This window comes from Trichoderma camerunense (assembly GCF_050948025.1).
Source record: "Trichoderma camerunense strain CBS 138272 chromosome Unknown V8C40scaffold_2, whole genome shotgun sequence".
NCBI classification, from domain to species: domain Eukaryota; kingdom Fungi; phylum Ascomycota; class Sordariomycetes; order Hypocreales; family Hypocreaceae; genus Trichoderma; species Trichoderma camerunense.
In genome coordinates this window covers 502,833-521,603 of record NW_028145368.1, presented here as the reverse complement: position 1 = coordinate 521,603, position 18,771 = coordinate 502,833, and the positions used below count along the sequence as shown (strand labels likewise).

The 18,771-nt window shown below is 52.1% G+C and overlaps 8 protein-coding genes across 8 annotated transcripts; 3 read left to right on the top strand and 5 right to left on the bottom strand.

Moving 5' to 3' along the window:
* Positions 1–2,033: 2,033 nt before the first annotated feature.
* Positions 2,034–3,437, bottom strand: V8C40DRAFT_232211 (RTA1 like protein-domain-containing protein). Its single transcript, XM_083213091.1, has 3 exons — positions 2,936–3,437; positions 2,707–2,881; positions 2,034–2,648 (listed from the first exon to the last, which is right to left on the bottom strand). The coding sequence occupies exons 1-3, from the start codon at positions 3,392–3,394 to the stop codon at positions 2,131–2,133; spliced, it is 1,152 nt and encodes a 383-aa protein (XP_083077580.1). The 5' UTR covers positions 3,395–3,437; the 3' UTR covers positions 2,034–2,130.
* A 2,277-nt stretch (positions 3,438–5,714) lies between these two features.
* Positions 5,715–7,575, top strand: V8C40DRAFT_91400 (uncharacterized protein). Its single transcript, XM_083223598.1, has one exon. The coding sequence runs from the start codon at positions 5,878–5,880 to the stop codon at positions 7,543–7,545; it is 1,668 nt and encodes a 555-aa protein (XP_083077579.1). The 5' UTR covers positions 5,715–5,877; the 3' UTR covers positions 7,546–7,575.
* Positions 7,576–7,881: 306 nt separating this feature from the next.
* V8C40DRAFT_232207 (triglyceride lipase) lies at positions 7,882–9,242 on the top strand. Its single transcript, XM_083213090.1, has 2 exons — positions 7,882–8,137; positions 8,196–9,242. The coding sequence occupies exons 1-2, from the start codon at positions 7,966–7,968 to the stop codon at positions 9,044–9,046; spliced, it is 1,023 nt and encodes a 340-aa protein (XP_083077578.1). The 5' UTR covers positions 7,882–7,965; the 3' UTR covers positions 9,047–9,242.
* On the bottom strand, positions 9,179–10,069 carry V8C40DRAFT_91347 (uncharacterized protein). The gene is made up of 2 exons (XM_083223597.1): positions 9,828–10,069; positions 9,179–9,757 (listed from the first exon to the last, which is right to left on the bottom strand). The coding sequence occupies exon 2, from the start codon at positions 9,578–9,580 to the stop codon at positions 9,311–9,313; it is 270 nt and encodes an 89-aa protein (XP_083077576.1). The 5' UTR covers positions 9,581–9,757; positions 9,828–10,069; the 3' UTR covers positions 9,179–9,310.
* V8C40DRAFT_261277 (proteolipid ATPase) lies at positions 9,684–9,945 on the bottom strand (the record flags this gene model as incomplete). The annotated part of the gene is made up of 2 exons (XM_083219244.1): positions 9,684–9,757; positions 9,828–9,945. The coding sequence occupies 2 exons, from the start codon at positions 9,943–9,945 to the stop codon at positions 9,684–9,686; spliced, it is 192 nt and encodes a 63-aa protein (XP_083077577.1).
* Positions 10,070–14,128: 4,059 nt separating the features above from the next.
* V8C40DRAFT_232200 (uncharacterized protein) lies at positions 14,129–14,543 on the bottom strand. Its single transcript, XM_083213089.1, has one exon. It carries the CDS (start codon positions 14,441–14,443, stop codon positions 14,183–14,185), a length of 261 nt encoding a protein of 86 aa, XP_083077575.1. The 5' UTR covers positions 14,444–14,543; the 3' UTR covers positions 14,129–14,182.
* Positions 14,544–15,168: 625 nt separating this feature from the next.
* On the top strand, positions 15,169–17,046 carry V8C40DRAFT_91302 (putative sulfate/molybdate transporter). Its single transcript, XM_083223596.1, has 2 exons — positions 15,169–15,627; positions 15,855–17,046. Exons 1-2 carry the CDS (start codon positions 15,385–15,387, stop codon positions 16,953–16,955), a joined length of 1,344 nt encoding a protein of 447 aa, XP_083077574.1. The 5' UTR covers positions 15,169–15,384; the 3' UTR covers positions 16,956–17,046.
* V8C40DRAFT_232195 (uncharacterized protein) lies at positions 16,935–18,481 on the bottom strand. The gene has a single exon (XM_083213088.1). It carries the CDS (start codon positions 17,840–17,842, stop codon positions 17,138–17,140), a length of 705 nt encoding a protein of 234 aa, XP_083077573.1. The 5' UTR covers positions 17,843–18,481; the 3' UTR covers positions 16,935–17,137.
* Between the last annotated feature and the right edge of the window lie 290 nt (positions 18,482–18,771).

Genomic DNA, 18,771 nt, shown 5'->3' with positions numbered 1-18,771 from the left:
CTGCTAGCACCAGTCGGCGATAGTACCTTGGAACAAGTGGCGGCTCGCAGTGACAGCGAGGCACTTGTCACGAGGCAGCATGCCGGGGTCATTTGGGAATTCATTCTAGTGTCGGAATAGAACTGAGGCAGTAAACCAATTATCTTTGCTATTTTGACGGAGTCATCCGTACCTAATTGGAACGGAAATAATACAACACTGTTTGTTGGAAGGCTTACTTTGATCGACTAACAGTTTCACCTACCAAAAGATCTGAATGTGATATTGCGCCGTATGGGCTAATTCCAAAGTTGATCTTCAACTACTTCCCATCTCAACCGTGGCCCATTAGTTAAGCATCCATATGGCAAAAGTACTCCACTGTCAAGTTCGGAGATCTTTTGGTATGTTAAATGTTGAATACTAGTATCGACTGCCTACTTATGATTTGGGCAGTGTACTAGGCTGTTTTGTATGCATGACATTTCGCAACTGAAGCATGCACAATCATGCATCATACACAGTCATGAATTGCAAACACGACTCACCGTCTAGACTTGATATATGTCATACGGTGGTAATTATAATTCACAGTATTAATCATTCCATGTCGCTCTATCACAGATAGCATCAGCTATGGGGTACAATTGCTTATATCTCGGATCTAGGTAGATCATACAGCATCTCTTCTTAGACACATTCTTACTCTGAACAATCGAAATCGCAAAGCCAGGTTGATATCGTCACTTACTCTTACCCATACATTGCAGAGTGATTTGTGTGCGCATGGGAATCACCAACCATCACCACATGATAACACCACAGTTCTCATTTGCTCAATACACTGTCGTAGGAATCTCAGTGGCCCGGATCAATGGGAAAACGAATCACATCTGCGACCACCTCTGCACGACATGCTCATCTAACAAAGATTGGCGTTGTGTTGGTACCCCCAACCCCCGTCACTCATAGTAATCAAGCCGATCTGACGGCATCCCCTTGCTTTGCGCGTCAAATCCTCAGAATCCTTCCGCCGTTAACCAGGCTAGCGCAAGGGGAACTGAGCAAACACAGCTACATCCAACTGGTTTAGCTTTCTCTGGGTACGTTATCTAGCTACCTGTAACGATGTAAGTCAAACTGCGGTCGTATTCAGGTCAATTAAGCCGGTAAACTCTTGTCCCATGTTCTCTTAGCTTGAGTCTTACACTGGGTACCCAAGTAGATTTGGGCTGTGCAACAACGTGCGAGCTGCGTCTTCACATCATTCACATGCATCCCAGTCACCATAGACGCCCCAAGCGGGTTCATATTAATCACCAATCTTCCACATATTATATCCCTCCAACCCCGCTCGGACTTCAATAGTAGCTATCTAGTGATGTTGTATTGAAGACGATGACAGTGCCACATCCGGCAAACGGACCGACACGCCAAACTATCGCCCGATGTCGACGTTAAGATGTACTTCTTCACGCCTTGCGTCTGTCTCCCCCCAGTCAAACAACCCGTCAATTGCCACTGCGCCAATTTCTCAAAGGCACATTAGCCGCTCATACAAATTACAAACCCGTCATGGATCTCAAATCTCCGTCTCCATAAAGACGCGGCTCCAAAGTGCCCTCGCATGCCGTAGTTCGACAGGGATGGTGCTAAGCGGCGGTTAATTCGACGAATCACCACCATAGCCGCCGTGTGATGAAGCCCTCGAGCCGCATATCACATCACAACCGCAGCACACGCAGCATGCGCCCGCTCGAGAAAAAAAACCGCGCATCTTCCGCGAGAAGCGACCTTTTGTTGCCGAGTGGCTTCACATCCGCGATCTCCGGGAAGAGGGAGCTTGACCTGCGGTAAGCGAACTAGGCGCGCCTTCGTGTACAAGAGTCCTGATGCGTAACCAGACCCGTCGACGGCTGATGGTTCCTGGCGACCGCATTGATCTCATAGGTTCGTTTGCGATTCTACAGGGTTCTTAGTCTCTATCGACCCATTGATCGTACTAGAGGAGCAGGGCTGAACGAAGCTATTGCATCTCCATACACGGGACAAAGTTCTTGTCAAGGTATCATGTTTATTACTGCTTACTTGCTTGGGCAAGCTGCAGTCTCGTATATGCTGTCTACTACTTGGATACTCTGCTAGCCCTGGTCACCATAGTACATCGCTATCTACTAGGTCTGTCGGTGCTGCCCATCTCTCCGATCGCTCATTTAGCATCTGTGCGCTCACAGCTCGGACCGATATTGGCGACAAAATCATCGGGCTAGGTGGCCTGTTTACTGGTCTTGGAGATGATGGTAAGCCGTAAGAACCGTACGTAGGCGGAGGTTTTGCCTCTCGAAGCGGCCTTTGAGTGGAAGGGGAAAACTGTGATCGAATATTGGGATCGTAGCGGTGATGGACGGCATGACTAAATGATGTTTGTAGTGGTGGAAGAGATAGTCCCCGGCGCTTTCGAAATCGAGGAGACGTTGCGCCCCATGACGGCCCAAAAGCGGCGCCAGGGTGTGCAGTCGTCAAGAGGAGACAGGCGAGGAATGGGACCAGTCCGTTCATGATCATGAAAGCGGGCTCGCTCTGGAACAGAGTACCACTCAGACCACCAATCATCTCGAATATCCGATATATCGTCTGTGCAAAGAGCAGGAGTGATGCTACTTCCATACCTACATCATGTCAGTAGATATTCAAGATGGCGAAAAGAACAATTTGAGCAGCACTTACAACGAAGAAATCTGGAAAATTGTGTAGAATAATAGACGTCTGCATGTGTCGGATCCGGGGCTTCATCACTCAGGAACAAGCCCGTAGTGAAGCAGACATATACGGCGATTATGGCAAATAACAAGAGTGCTTGGGCACCAAGCCCTCCGGCGATGATATCGGCACTCCTATCACGCTTTTCATCTCGTCAGCTAATAGCTTTGGCATAATAAAGGGATCCAATACATACGCTCACGCCTCCATATCCATAGGCAACAAAGACAGTCCCAACTATGTCGAGGACAAGGCTCACTATGAAGAGACCAAATAGGAAGGATGTGGTAAGGATGGATTGACATCTGGCATGGCCCTGTCCATAGATGACGAGTAGATGTGGCAATATACTTGTCATGGCACCAGACATAAAGACTGGTCCTAGGATGCTCCCCAAGAGCGTAAGAGCAAAGTAACCTTGGCGGTCCAGCGATTCATGCAAGAGAATTCTCCCTAGAAAGCCAAACACTTCGAAAGCTAATCCAGTTGCCATTAAAGCAGAGAAGCCCGGGGTCCGAAAGCGGTATCCCAGGTAAAAGGTGGTGGGAGTCAAGAAAGCAAAGACTGCAAGGAAGACTGCACTGCCTATAAGACTGAGACCATTTGCAAAGAAACCGTCCTCGGTAGGACATGTTGAACCACAGGTACTTGCCATGATGAAGAAGAATAGTCTGGCTTGATCACATCGAATACTCTATGGCCATGGGAGGTAAATCTCCTGAAGGGAGATGGGTTGGGGAGCCTCTCTTTATTTAATAGTGAAGCCATGTCATAGTAGATGCCTCAAAGGTGGGCTGCGGATCGGCAATTACAGCCCAATGGAGTAGCCCCCATGAGATCCTGCTTGACAGAAGGTTCCCAGGCCGTGGCTTGCCTGGAGTGTCACTCAAGCAGGGGACATAAGGCTTCCTCTCCACCGTCTAGTCTACTTGGAGGGCGGAAGAGCATCACGATAGCAAGAGGGGGGCCAGTGTCAGAGCCTCTTCAGGTAAACTGCCGAGCCGTGCGACTCCACAATGGTAACCCGCGGTTGGTCAACACCCATGTAGTACACTAGCCGACGTGTCCATGAGTTCGTTGGGTTGTACCAGTAGAACTGTACAGATCAAGCGACAACCCATGTAGCAGAGAAGACGAGAGCACCAGATCCGGCAGTCTGGTTCGGCCGCGGCCTCTAACGACAAGGAAACCGGCGTCGGGCCAGTTATGGGGGCCAAATCTGCCACCCAGCAGCTAACCACCGGTCAAAAGCCGCGAGGCATGCACACCATCTCGAAACGAGGGTAGGAGTGTGACGGTGACCATGTCAAGCCATACGGGCCGCATGCATACACAACTTCCTGATTGCGACTGGTGATGTATCTGCCTATCTGTTGTGCATTTGTGCGTTGATAGATGTTCCGTCATGTGATTTGGAGGGGGCAAATATTCAATAAGTACGTCGAACGAATCTCCAGGCTGTCTTTCATGTTCTGTACATACTCGAACGACTGGGCTGCATATCCAAGAATCCTTCTGGAGGCGGGGCTACCAGGATGAAGAACGAGAAGGCTGTCCAAATCCAACATCGGTTGCGACAGTAAGAAGAGCCCCCATAACCGTTTCCAAGGCACAGCCTGTCGATTCAACAATCCGGGGCGTGGTATAACAGCACTTGTCAGGACGTTGCAGCGAGAAACAGGCGACAACCAACACCGGATCCGCAGCAACACGAACGAGGGGCTTCAACGGCCCGTGACTTTGCGCCAAGGCAGGCTGTTGGAGAATCTGGGCTCTGAAAATGGCGCCATGGCCGAGGTGAGATATGCAGCTCGAGTGTTGGAACCAACAACCGCAACCGCTTGACCCCTGGCTTTTTCGTCTCTAGTGGCACTAGCAAAGCGGGCGATGCAGAGCTCCAGGGACTGTGTGATGTTGGTAGTGATTATTTGCCACAAAGATTAGAAGCCGCTACTGCTGGGTTGTGAATCTGTTGCCATGGAGTATTCATTACTCGGGTTCGGACGCCATCTTGTAGGCCTGAAACGAGAAGAGGCGAGGGTTAAGGGCAAGTGTCAGGCGACGAGAGGCAGTGTGTGGTGTTGCAGCGAGTCCAGCCTCAATGCAACTGCAACGATGGCTAGCTGCTCCCCCCTGTCATTCACCTGGCTGCCGATTGCTGCTGGCGATGCAAGTGTGCGCAGGTGGAGAGAGAGGCAAGCCAATGGGCCACCGGACAGTCCATTCCGGTTGAAGAACGAGATGCATGGCGAAGATCAAGATGATTTTCCGGTACCCTGGCCTTATCGAGGGCAAAGTAGGTAAGCTGCGTGAAGCTATGGCCTCCAGGGCAAGCAATTCGTTGCTTAGTGGGTTTGAAGTGCTAGAGTAGAGTAGCGCCCATCCTCAGCCCAAGACCACCAGCTTCAACGTTGTGCGGGTACCTGATCCAGCATCCAGCCTCCAGCATCTTCATTATCATTAACAAATGCCTACGTACCCACTGGACATATACTCTATCTATGAGATACTAGAAGAAGTTACTATAGCGAGGATTATATCATCCACAATATATTCCAAACCATGTTATCGAAAGGACCCAATCAATGCTCAAGCAACGCAACTTCTGACACTCGATTAGTGTCGGATCCGGCGGGCTTTGCGCCTCAAGTACTTCGTCAGCGCCTCGCGGCAAGCCACACTCAGGCGGTGGATAAGCCCAGTTGCAGCTTAGGCGGCAGAACTGGCAATGACATCAATCCAATCGCCGAACCTCCCCCAATTCCACTCCCACGAGGTTCGAGGCTGCGCCCCCATCGCCAAATGACTTGACGCGTGTGCTCGCCTTCAGCTCTCGACGCCGCTCCGTGTTTCTATTTTGTGTCTCATTCAACCTCGTCTCATCCCCGATCCGCAGCCTCGCAAGCAATGCCAGCGTGCCAGACTTGGCCCTGGTCTGAACAATTGCCGAGCGTGCTGCCAAGGGGTCAAAAACCCTTTGTCTCCCCATACCCAACTGCGGAGACCTAACGAACAAAGCTATTTTTTCTTTGTTTTACTCCCCGTTCTTTTCCTTCTTGCGTTTTTCTCCTTCTTTTATTTCTCCCTCTTTTTCTCCCGCAGAACATTCACCACTGCGGGAGCAGCCAGTCGCTAATCATGTCCATCAAAATCGTGCTGAATAACCAGCCCGAATTCTACACCAACCTCGACGTCATCTCAGGCAAGGTATTTTTGACTTTGCCAAAGAGCGAGCAGATTGGCAGCATTGTCGTCAAGCTTGAAGGAGAGTCCGGCACAGCTCTACAAGTTCCAAGAAATTACGGCTACGAACCGGGCGTTAATCGGAATGGTCCGCCACCGGGGCCTCCGGGCAGCATCGTGGGTGAAAACCACAAGATCCTCTACAAACTGGTAAAGGTGTTCCCAGACGAGTACTACGAAAGCGGATCCAGTCCGTATGGATCATATCCCCTCGATGCCGGCCAGCACCAGTTTCCCTTCACGTTCAAGCTACCCATCAACAATGCCTGCAGCAATCCCGAAGCCATGGCCAGGATCGGTGGCCTGGGCGGTGTTGGAGGCTATGGATCAGGCGGCGGCCTCTTTGGGCTGGGCGGCGTCCGGGTCATGGACGGTTCGAAGCAGCTGTTTCTACGGCACGTTACCGCGACTCTTCCTCCATCCCTGACAGGTTTTCCTATGCAAGCAGAAATCCGGTACTACATCAAGGTCACGATTCAGCGGCCAGGGCTTTTGAAGGAGAACTGGCGCTACCACATTGGGTTCAAATTTCTGCCCATTGAACCGCCGCGACCTCCCCTCACTGGCCAAGAAGCTTTTGCTCGACGGCCTTTTTCTTTTACGCCTAGGGCAAAGGGACAAAAGAAACGAAGTTCATTGTTCAGCAGCAAAAAGGCCAATGAGGCTTTGAACGGTGCTGAAGGTTATTCTCCAACGCCACCATCAGTAGAGATTTCAGCTCGGGTGCCGCATCCATCAGTTCTCACGTGCAATAAGCCTGTTCCACTCCGGCTCATCGCAAAGAAGCTCGTAGAAAGCAGTGAACAAATCTACCTGATATCGTTCCAGATGGACCTGATTGGTGTGACGGAAATCCGTGCGCATGGGTTGTTCAACCAGAAAGTCAATCGCTGGGTTGTCGCCTCTTTTACAGACCTCCACATCCCAATATGTGCTCCAGGGGATGAAGTCGGCAAAGAAGTAACGCTCCCAGACGAGCTCTGGAGAAACAGGCCGCTTCCAAATACCGTTGCCCCCTCCTTCAACACTTGCAATCTTACTCGAAAATATGAAATAGAACTCAAGCTAGGCGTGAGCTGGGGCGATCCAAAGGCGGGTTCCATGACGAGGGACCCCTTTGCGCAGCCCCAGACCATATATCTGCCTCTTCATTTCGCAAACGTTGATGTCTTTTCTGGCATCACACCACCTCCTGAGCTTCTGAAAGCTGCTCGAAATACACGACCAGGTGAAATTACCATGTCTCGACCTCCTCGTCTACCTTCTCGACCTTCTGCCACCGATACCAACAATACGAACGCTGCTGCCAGGCCTCAGCGACGGCCAAGCCAAGCGAATCAACCAAGTCAGCCAGCTATGCCTCCAAGACCTCCTCAAGATCCTCTATACCCTCCACAGCTACCACCTGGCGACATTCCGGCTTACGAGGACGTTCCACCACCAAGCTACGACGAAGCCATGGCAGAGAACTTGTCAGGGCCATTTGATGGCTTACGGCCCCGACCAGCTTATAGCGGCGTAACGAATGAGAATGCGCCCAGTCAGATGCCAGAAAAGAGCTAGTTTTTCTGGACAATTTATTGTCTGTTCTGTTGTTGCATCGAGGGATATGGATAGCCAGGCTAGTAGGAAGGGGAAAAGGCGATACCAAAGGAAATGGGCAAAATAGATGGGGGGATTTTAAGTCGCACAAAATACGGTTCTCTACGCATATAGATAATATTGAATAATGAGCAAGCATGTAATTTTACAATGAATAGAGCTGAATATGCAATGGAAGTAATTGAGCCATCAAAGCGTTTTGCGACATTGATAACGAAGCTGCGTCGGCGCAGTGACGTCAGCAAGCATCCCACACTAAACAGCACTTCCTGCTAAGCTCTGAGCATCAAGCTGCTAATTCAACACCTAGTTTCCAAAACCTCACCTTACTTTTTGCCTCAACAAGAGTCCCTGATGCTGTAGCCAAAACCTCGCAGAGCCATGAAGCAATGGCCCCATTGGCGTGGCACTCGCCTCCCACGCTCCCTGCTGAAGCTACAGCCATCAGCCTCACGAGTCTTTAGCACCACAAAACCGCTCCATCACGATCCTCGCATTCGAGACCTCGGGCGACTTATACACGATGACTACGCTACTATCCGCGAGACCTACGGTATATCTCTCATCTTTTCTAGCAGAGAAACCTTTTGTCTAACAGAATAAAACTCCAGCTACGCCGAAATACCCCATTGTCCTGGCTCACGGCCTATTCGGCTTCTCGGAGCTCAGAGTCTCGCCACTGCTTCCCACGATCGAGTACTGGAACGGCATCAAGCAGGCCCTCACGGCAAACAACTGCACCGTCATCACCGCCACCGTCCCGCCCTCGGGCTCAATCGAAGAGCGCGCCGCCAAGCTCGCCGCCGACATCCTCGCGCAAACAACCGCCGCCTCTCTCCCCTCCGCCCAGGACGCAGACGGCCATGCGACTACGCCGCCCGCCGTCAACATCATCGCCCACAGCATGGGAGGGCTGGACGCCCGGTACATGATCTCCCTGCTGCGCCCGTCAGGCATACGGATCGCCTCGCTCGTGACCATCGCTACGCCGCATCGCGGGAGCAGCTTTGCGGATTACCTGGTCGAGCGCGGCGCCGGGCCGCTCCACCTGCCGCGGCTGTACGGCGTGATCCGGCGCGCTGGCCTGGGCACCTCTGCGTTCGGGCAGCTCACGACGCGGTACATGCGGGAGGAGTTCAACCCGCGGGTGCGCGACGACGAGGCGGTGCGCTACTTTTCGTACGGGGCGGCGATTGACGAGCCGTCGCTGCTGGGGGCGTTTCGGCTGCCTCATGGGGTTGTGGACAAGAGGGAGGGGGAGAATGATGGGTTGGTGAGCGTCAAGAGCAGTCGTTGGGGAGTGTACAAGGGGACGTTGATGGGGGTTAGCCATTTGGATTTGATCAATTGGTCGAATCGCGCGAGGTGGACGGTGAGGGAGTGGATGGGCATGAGGAGGACGTTTAATGCTGTGGCGTTTTACCTTGATGTGGCCGACATGTTGGCCAAGGAAGGATTGTGACGAGGTTGTGTATGTGTAAGATTAGCATCAGTGTAAGACCGGGAGCGATTCACTAGAAGATAGAAGACGCGCGAGTGAGACGGGATCGGAGTTTGTTTGAACAGTAGGAAAAGCTTTATATAAATTGTTTATAATATGGTTTAAAACTAGAGTGTTGTATGAGGTATCAGGAGTATTAGAATATAGAGAACATAGCATCCTGTGGCCACGAGCACGAGCGCGCCTTTCCATAAATCTCCGACACCAATAGCCCTCTCTCTCTCTCTACTCACACAGACCATCGAGCGGCGGTGAGTGAGTGAGAGTGAGTTGAGTTGTGCGCGACGCGAGCAAGCATGCATGCGTACATGTACATGGCCATGCGAGCTCCAAGAAGAAATACATCGCGCATGAAAGTTGTTGACAAGCTTGACGACAAGATGACGACTGGTTGGTGTTGGCTCGTGGCCAGAGTGAAAACATTATCCTTTGGGCGGCTGCGTGACGCGACGTGTCGCTGTTTATAACCACGCTTGAAATGTCGCGCAACACCATTTCGCCGTTTTAACAATCACGGTCCATTACTGCGTCCCCTCTCCCGTTCATCATTCATCCCCCTTTAGTCCAACCCCCTCTTCCCCAAGCCTCAGGTCGTCGCCTAGATCTGAGACTTGGATGCCCGTCTCTTGGCGCACTGCTTGTGGATGAACAGACCAATGAGACCAACAGCGACTGCAGTCCATGTTAGAAAGGATGTCCTTGCTTTGTTCTGTTGAAGAAGTGTTGTAGAGATTGAACTTACCGATGAAGACGATGCAGAAGACGACAATGACACCGGGCTCTCTGGCGGCCCAGTTCTTGCGCTTGACCAGCTCGCTCACGGCGCGAGTGGCAATGAGTTGCTTGTTGATGGCGGCCATTGTGTCTTGAGCGGAGAGTTTGGGTATGTCTGGAGAGAAGAAGTCGAGTTAGTCTCAGGGTGTCTCGGTGCCATTATATATATGTCTCAATTGATGAACGAGTTTGTTATCCGGGGCAAAAAGGCGCCAGGGGGTGTGAGAGAGAAAGCGGTAAAGACACAGGGGGGAATGAGGATATTGTGGAAACCACATCAAATGCCTCAAAAAAAAATACGCAGTTCTTCAATTGATTGCCATTGAATCCCAGTAACAATCGCACAGCGAGGGCGAGCCCAGATGCGACGATTTCAAGCTTCGTCCGGCTGGCCGGTTTCACAGGGTGCGGTAGCCCCGGATGAAGCTTAAAATTTGCGACAGCTGAGACAGCGGCTCCGTGCGCGGCGACGACGTGAGATCCAACCGACATCAAAGAAAAAAACAGAAACGTTCGAGCGCATTTCGCGAATTGAGGGTGATAGTATAATTGTGATATCGGATTGAGGAAGGGAAAGCGAATTGGGAGCGAGTTTACCTCTTGGGTTGAAGGCGTGAGGAAGAGAGAGGATGAAGGCAAAAAGTCTGGAAAAGGTCGCGTAAGTGGATTGCGCTGAGGTTTTGTTTCACGGCAGCTCTGGGAAGAGACAGCCGGTAGGGGCAAAAAGTGGGGTCCGCACGTCACGGGCCACGCGCTGGGCGATTTGGGGATTTGGGGGGAGGGAAAAAAAAAAAGATGGCGAGGCGAGGCGAAAGCAAAAAAAGAAACCGAGGGCCAGGGACTAGGATTGGGATTGGCAATTGGGGTACCGAGTACTGGTGCCGTAGGGGAAAAAAACTTGGCAAGCGCTCTGACCTTTTCTTCTTGTCCTTGTCCTGTTGGTTATGGGATTGGCGAGTGGCAGCAAAGACTGGGGTTTATAGCCGGATTGTCGATTTGACGATTGGCGAAGCGGCGGCTGGGGGAGATTTGCTGAAGACGGAACAAACGAACCAAGGGCGACGAGAGGGTTGGAAGGGAAGAAGAAGAAGAATCAAGAAAACCGAGAGCAAGAAGGAAAGAAAAATCAAGCGGGAAAGTCGAGGCAGAAAAAGGATTCCGGGCTGGGCCGGGGGGCGTGTATCAATTGGGCCACGGACGGCATAGGCATAGGCACATCGCGACATTTCCAGTCGAGGCGGCCGGATGTTCCTCTCACTCTTCGCAGCGACGCAACGAAAAAGGGCGGTACTCGCTTCCCGCGGCGAGCTGTGCGCGAACGGGCTTGTACAGGTACGAGCAACAGGTACGTGTACAGGTACGCTCCAGCTCTCTTTTTGCTCCGTAGTTTTCCAATTCTTTGATCGGAACACGGCATGCGCTGGACCCTGGCCGCTTTAGCGTCTCGGCCGGTACGTGCGGCGGTTCTTGGTCGCCAAGGTTTTTTTTCCTTTCGAGGCTTGCCCAGTCCTCTTTTTTTTCTTATTCTTTTTTTTTTCCCTCTAGTATTAGTACTAGCTCTACTCGTGTTACCCTTTTGCTCTTAGCCCTTTCCCGCTCTCACTCGTTACTCGTTACTCGTTATTCCCTCTCCCTGCCTTTTTCGCCCAGGTTACCCGGGCGCCCCATGTGGGGAACTGGGACGGCGGCCAGAGCCAAGTCGCAGTGGGCTCGAGTCTCTTTTTTTTTTTTCGCCTGCGCGAATTTTGCATCGCGCCGGCGCCTTGTCCCTGTAAAAGCTAAGCACGAAGTACCGTGCACTCTTTTGATGACCCCCCGACCGAAAGTCGACATCTCCGTGAGAGCCATTTGAATGTATTTCTACTTGTATTCTTTTTCGCCTGCCACGGTTCACGGACCACGAAGCGGCAATAGCAATTGGGGGAGGGACCCCCTGCTCGTGTAAGTCTTCAGCGGCATTGACGTCTTCACCTCCGTGTGACGCACCAGCCAGGAGGCAGTCCCGTTGTCCATGTATGTGGTCATGCTTCTCCGGACCAGAACAGACAGACAGTCGCATATAACGGGTATGTATTGGACCAAAGTACAGCTACAAGGCCGTGCTTTTGCTGCAAGTACCCCGTACTTGATCCCGGCCAGCCATAATAACGGGGCACACACCACTCTCTGACGCCGGGCCTTGCGCGCGTATCAAGATGCGTGGGTGGCTTGATTGAGTGATATTCTGGAAACCGGCGATTGGCAATTAGCTAGGAAGCGGCAGCTCCTCCAAGAATTCCAGCTGCGACACTAAACCACTACTCCGCGGCTTCGGCTGCAACGGATATCGCTGCAATCGTTCAATCAGAAGGCGACAATTATGCCTAGCTGCGGTACTAATCGTCGTAGTGCCATCCTGACTTATGCCTCTCTCCTTGCGTGTACATCATCCGGCGCCGGCTGCCTTGACCGAAATATGCCGCTGCTTTTTTCCCTCTCTCTCTTGGATCTACTTTTTTTTCTCTTTTCTAAATCATGGACGCCTAGCTTCGCAACTAAAAAGCTAACTAAGATTGTAGCCATTGTTTCTCATCGCTAGTACTTACCTGTCACACCATGAAAAGTATTATGCTGGATTCCGTGTTATGTACTCCGTAGTAGGATATTATTTGTGGTTCTCCAATATCCGTACATAATACCCCATATAGACCCTTTTCATTATATTGCCAAAGATAGCCAGACGATGCGTGCTTCTTTGTACTCCCGTACTTCTCTTACCGATACTGTCAGCTGCCTGTAACGGTATCCCAAGTATGGGGACGGGATTTCCATGCACCGACAATCGCCAGCAAGGAGCGGCCCTACTATCACGCCGGCCGGTGAAGGGCAGATAACAAGAGTCAGTCAGCCATACGAAGTACACGGCAACGCTACCTCGCGCGTCAACGAGCCGCTACACGGGTCCTGTCGTTCAATTGGGCGTCGACACAAGTCACGGCAGCAAAAGGCAAACAGGTAATAAGCATGTACTTTGGCACTGCCGTTCCGAGTCGGCATAGCAAGACGCCCCAGTCATGCCCATCCATCCCATCCATCAGCGTCATTCCTCGTCCTCGCCGTCGCCGCTCAGCATCCAAACTACTACAGTACGAGTACAAGCAAGGCAAAGCACACCACCAACACACCGCCAGCGGCGGCAACGGCAGAGCAACACTATCCAGCCAAACCAAGCCTAGCCCGCAGCCGCAAATCCTGTTCCCGCCAGAGTGACAACGAAATCTGCCCTTTTCTGTTTGCGGCCACCGCATCCAGCGCAGACGCCTGTGCTCCACCCATCGCTGTGTCGCGACCCGGCAAGCCCGACAAGCAAAAAAGAATGGAAAAAGCCCCCCCGGCTGAAAAATAAAAGCCGCTCCGTGGACTCCGGACAAAGCTCGCTGTCGGCGGGGCCGGCAAAAGCTCGGGAGTTGGACGGCGCCCTTCCTCTTTCGGGGGGCTTGTTCACTCGACTCAGGTCAGGTTTCTTTGCTTGTAAGAGGGAAATAAGACAAAAAAAAAAAGTGAGGCAAGCAACCCATGAAAGAAAAAAATGGGTTCGAAAAGCGATTCCGGCGGCCGATTCCTTTTGCCCCCAGTCAGCGATCCCCACGCACCCCCTTGCAATGATCAGCTGCTCGTACGCACTGATTGGACGTGTCGTGTGCTTCTAGATTGTCTGCTGGCGTCGCCCTTTCGCGTCCAAGACGGGGGAACTGGCGCTGCCCTCGGCCAATGACCTCATGCTGCTTCTGGTACCCCGGCCTTGGCACCGAGCAACGAACGTAGCGGCATGATTAGCTTGTACCGTACATGTACGAGCTGCAGCTTCTCCGTATACACGTCGGTGGTGCTCCGTACTTGATGCTACTGCTGGTAGACTTCAACTGCCCGTCTCCATCACATTGGGTCGCCTCATCTTAAAAAACACCAGTCAGGTCGTGCTTCTAGAGCCATTTTCATGTCGAAATCGGGCATAGACTTCTTGCCCATGCGGCCCTCTCCCATCGTTGCATGTACTATAACAAAACTAGACCCCGTCAGATGGACCTCTAGGAGCCAACCTTAATCGCAGTTCGCCCCCTTCCCAAAGGATCCAAGAAAACGAGAGATATAGGCCAATCTTCCCTCTCGGAGAAGCGACCCAGGCGGTCAGCCCTTCTCCACGACTTCTAGACTTTTTTCATTCACCGCGGGCGGGTATCGTGGAGAAGACCGGATATCGATATCCGCGCATATCGGAGAAAACTGATGCAGGTACTTCGTCCGCACTGCTGCTAGCACCTGGTACTAGTACCAGTGGACATGTTATTGCTGCGTTGTTTTCTCCATGGACCGCGCCAAATCCGGTACAGTCGGTTCCTCCGGTAATGAGCTCTCCTGCCTAAAAGTACGGGGCCGATTGTTTAATAATAATTTGGGTGGCCCAGCTGGAGAGCGATTTTTAGGCCTGATATCTCGGTGGAATTCCGTTGATATGACAAGGCGGAACGGACGTCTTATTTTTGGCTGCTGTTGGTTTTGGCGAATGGTACTAATAAGCTGACGAGAAGCATTGCTTTTGACCATTTTGGCCCCCCCTCCCCTTTCTCGGTTGCTCCCTTTTGAGAAGCCGTCATCATCAGGAATCTAGGCCTGCGAGTTCAGACAGACACGACCCCTTTGCGATATTATCTGCACCGGCAGCGGCGTCGAGATGCGCATGCAATTCCCTCGTTGCCCAACCGAACGGCGGTGCGTCTTGCGAGTCACGTGACGAGATCTCATCGCGCGGCCCTGTCAGCTTCAACCTTGTCCCGAGCTCTGTTCAGCCGATGATACGCAGCTGAGGCTGAATTGCCCTGCATAGGGAATAATACCTCATGGGATAAAGCGTACAGCGCATCAAAGCTGGCGGCATCGAACGACCGAAATGGCTCGGAATTTCGTCCAGGCAGCTTCGATCCTTCGGGATGGCCTGGGATAAGCTTCAGCTAATGGGCCGTACCGATGCTCTACGTTGGGTGCCTCGGGAGATGCTCATGCGACGACAAGCTCCCCTGCCTAGAAGACCTTCGATACCGGCTTTACATGGCCCAGCCCAGAACGCAATATCCAGAGAGGACCAGTAGATTTTTGACCCGTCTTTGCTCATCTATTTCTGTGTCACCCATCAAAGAAAAACCCTCTCCAATAGAAGCGCGGAGATGCGTGATGCTGTGCCGGAGATGCACCACGTGAGTGAGACAGCTATCGATCCGCCGACGTAATGCATCCACGTGAGGTCCGCTCTTGAAGGGCGCCCAAGCCAACTTTCCAAGGTTGAAACTCTGTGATGGAATCAAACAAACCATCTTAAAAATGCCCTACAAAAATATGCATATCTATATCCTCCGTTAAAGAAGCCGAATCTTTCAGTACATACATGGTTTCTGCGTCTTTCGTGATTCCGCCCTAATACCGTATTCCCCCTAACACTCCTCCATCAAAGCTCGACTGAGCTCTTATTCGCCTCCATCATCATCCCGAACATGGCCAGCGCATGGCTAGCCCGCGCGCGGCGCCTCAACGCCCATAACCTGACGACATTTCGAGATGCGCCCCTGGCCGAGATATCCGGCTCTCTGGGCGATTTGGGCACCCTGCTTCCCCTGATGATCGCCCTCGCGGCCAAGGGGTACATCGACCTGGGCTCGACGTTGGTCTTTTCCGGCGTCTTCAACGTCCTCACCGGAGTTGTCTTTGGCATCCCCTTGCCCGTGCAGCCCATGAAGGTATGTCATGTCCAAATAATACTGCTATTACTACAGTAGCTTGCTGTACTCGTACGAATGTGTATGCTGTGTGGAGCACTCTTTACCCCCTAGATTAGACCTCGGTACTTGATACGATACTCCGTATACCTACATACCTACATACACACATACATGACTGTCTTCTTATCTGTCCAAGGAGCCTTACTTGTTTGCTAATCCTCTTCCCGCCTCATGCGGGTACTTAGGCCATCGCCGCGGCCGCCATCTCGGCGCGCGAGAATCCGTCCATGAGCGTCGTTGTCGCGGCTGGACAATGGGTTGGCGCGGCAGTTCTCATCATGAGCGTGACGGGCCTACTGCGAACAGCTGTAGCCGTCGTGCCCATCCCCGTGGTCAAGGGGATCCAACTCGGGGCGGGCCTCTCCCTCATCATCGGCGCTGGCTCGTCGCTGCTGCAGCCCCTTCACTGGGTCCTCCCTGTGCTGGATAACCGCATATGGGCTTTGGTGGCATTCCTCGTTCTGGTATTTACGCAGAACATGCCTCGCTTCCCTTACGCCTTGAGCTTCTTCCTCTTGGCTCTTGTGCTGGCACTGATCCAGGTGCTCGTCTCCCATCAGAGCTTACCGTGGTTCCATGTGTGGCACCCGCACTTTGTGCTTCCCTCCTGGGTTGGAAGCGGAGACGCTCCGGCCTTGTGGATGGCCATAGGGCAGCTTCCCCTGACGACGCTCAACTCCATCATTGCGGTGAGTGCGTTGGCTGCTGACCTGCTCCCTGACCTGCCAACTCCGTCCGTCACCTCCATAGGCCTGAGCGTGGCGCTCATGAACCTCACCGGCACATGGTTTGGAGCCATGCCAGTCTGCCACGGTGCTGGAGGACTTGCCGCTCAGTATCGCTTCGGCGCACGCAGTGGAGCCAGCGTGATCCTGCTGGGACTGTTGAAGATCTTTCTGGGGCTGTTGTTTGGGAGGACACTCGTCAATCTGTTGACGCAGTATCCAAAAAGCCTGCTCGGCGTCATGGTGGTGGCTGCTGGGTTGGAGTTGGCCAAAGTCGGCCACACCTTGAACCAAGGAGCCCCTGATCTCTGGCATGTGTCTGCCAGTCACGGGGATCATGAGGCAGGCTTGAGGCAGCATCGACATCTGTCAGATGAAGAGCGCCTCGAAAGATGGACAGTCATGCTAGTAACAACGGCCGGCCTCCTCGCATTCAGGAATGATGCGGTTGGCTTCTTGGCCGGTATGCTTTGCCACAGCTCATATAGACTCTCGGAACGATTCGTGAGCTGGAAAAGCCGTCGATCTATCATCTCGAGCGAGCGTTCACCATTGCTATGACGAAGCTATCATAAATAGGGACTAACAAAGGGTGGTCTAAGTTGAGTAATTAATTAATGATTAATGTCTATCCTCTCCCAAGTTTCCTGTTTCCTCCCATCAATCCCAAGTTTCATATCTCATTCTTCGCCAGCGAAGTGCATTTTTTTGGTTTAGATTGCATCATCATTCCTTATAAGAGATTACGTCGGCTTATCCTGGAACAGTTGCTTGGAATATCTGTGTCCCGGCCAGCTTTTGTAGTGCTCCTCATGGCTTTCTTTGACCTTGCTCAAGAGAGCCAACCGGCAAAAGGCGAAAAGCCCGCCACAGACCACGAGTGAAGCTCCCTCAGCAATAGCAGTGATGCGGGCTGTAATGCTCCAAGTACCATGTTGTTGAGAGTACACGCCAATGAGTGTCGACACCAAACCAGCCAGGGAGTTTGTCATGCCCGGCAGGAACAGCTTGTTCACGATCCAGACGTAGTTTTTGGCATGGAGGATGGTGAGAGTGAGCATGCCGATGGCAGAGATGCCACACATTACGGCAGCGATGACAAGAAGAGGAATGTTCTTGATGCTCTTTACGAGGAGCTTGGCGGCTTGGTCTGAAAAGGTATGGTCGTTGTCGCCCTGCTTCGCAACCGAGGCCTGGAGACTTGTGAACGTTCCGGGGAAGACGAGGAATCCTGCCAGCAGGAGCCAGACGAATACGGAGGCGAGGATGTTGTGCAGCAAAGGAATGTCATCTTGTTGGAGGAGCATCTGGACATAGCGAGAGTGTTCGGAGTTGGCATGCTTGAGGCTCGGCTTTTGGGCGTTGGAGTTTGGAGAGCTGGAGGGTTGAAGATGAAAAGGCCGGGGGTATCGACCGGGTCGATGAATCTGGATCTCGAATCTCGGCATCTTGTTTTCTTTTTTTTTTTTCTCGACTTGGTTTATATAAAATGAATGTGTGATTGATAAATGGATCTGATAAAAAGAAAGATGTCGCCTCTACTGCTACCGAAAAAAAGGAAAGGAAAGGAAAATGCTGCACAACGAAACCAACCGGCGGCATGGCCTCGAATATATGATATGCCGCCTACCCTCGAGTAGAAACGGAGGCCTGACCAACACTCATTTTGTGTTCACTTTTTTGTGCTGCGGCGTTTCAGGACGCCATTGGCAATCAGCGAAGCATACTTGCAACAGTGTTCAGCCCCTTGACCGTGGCGCCAACTCTATCAATGTCTGAGAACGCATCCTGTGTTACTTGCACAGAGTGAGCCCTTTGAGTGGCCGTGGTGATGCCAGTTCTGTTACATTAGCCGCTCATGAACCACTTTTAGCAGCTGAAGTGAGTGAGACAGCGAATCAGACGGCGGGATTAAAATAGCCGACCAATGGATGGATGGATGGATGGCTGGGTATTCCTGAGGAGCGAGGGAGAGAAAAAGCTTGGAGCGAGGGAGTTTGAACTGATGGAGCTGCAAGATAACAATATGAGCCCTTGTACTGCGAATTGACGCCATTGTTCAACGAGGTACAAGTGGCCGATTGAATGTCAAAGAGGGACGAGCAAAACAGGTACCGCTAGAGCAGGTACAAGCAGCAGCACTAAAACGGATAGCTCGGAGAAGTGTCAGGCATGTACCTAGGCAAGCAAGTACATTTGCCGTGCATTAGATCAGGTCTCGTCATTGTTTTGCATACAAACTGCGTACCTAAAGTTCACGGGATGCTACTAGTAGGATATACTACGAGGTAAGAGAGATAAGCATATCCATTCACCTTTGTCATCTATGACTCGTATTCTTATTGCGCTGCGCTAGGGAATGAGAAAAGAGAAGAAA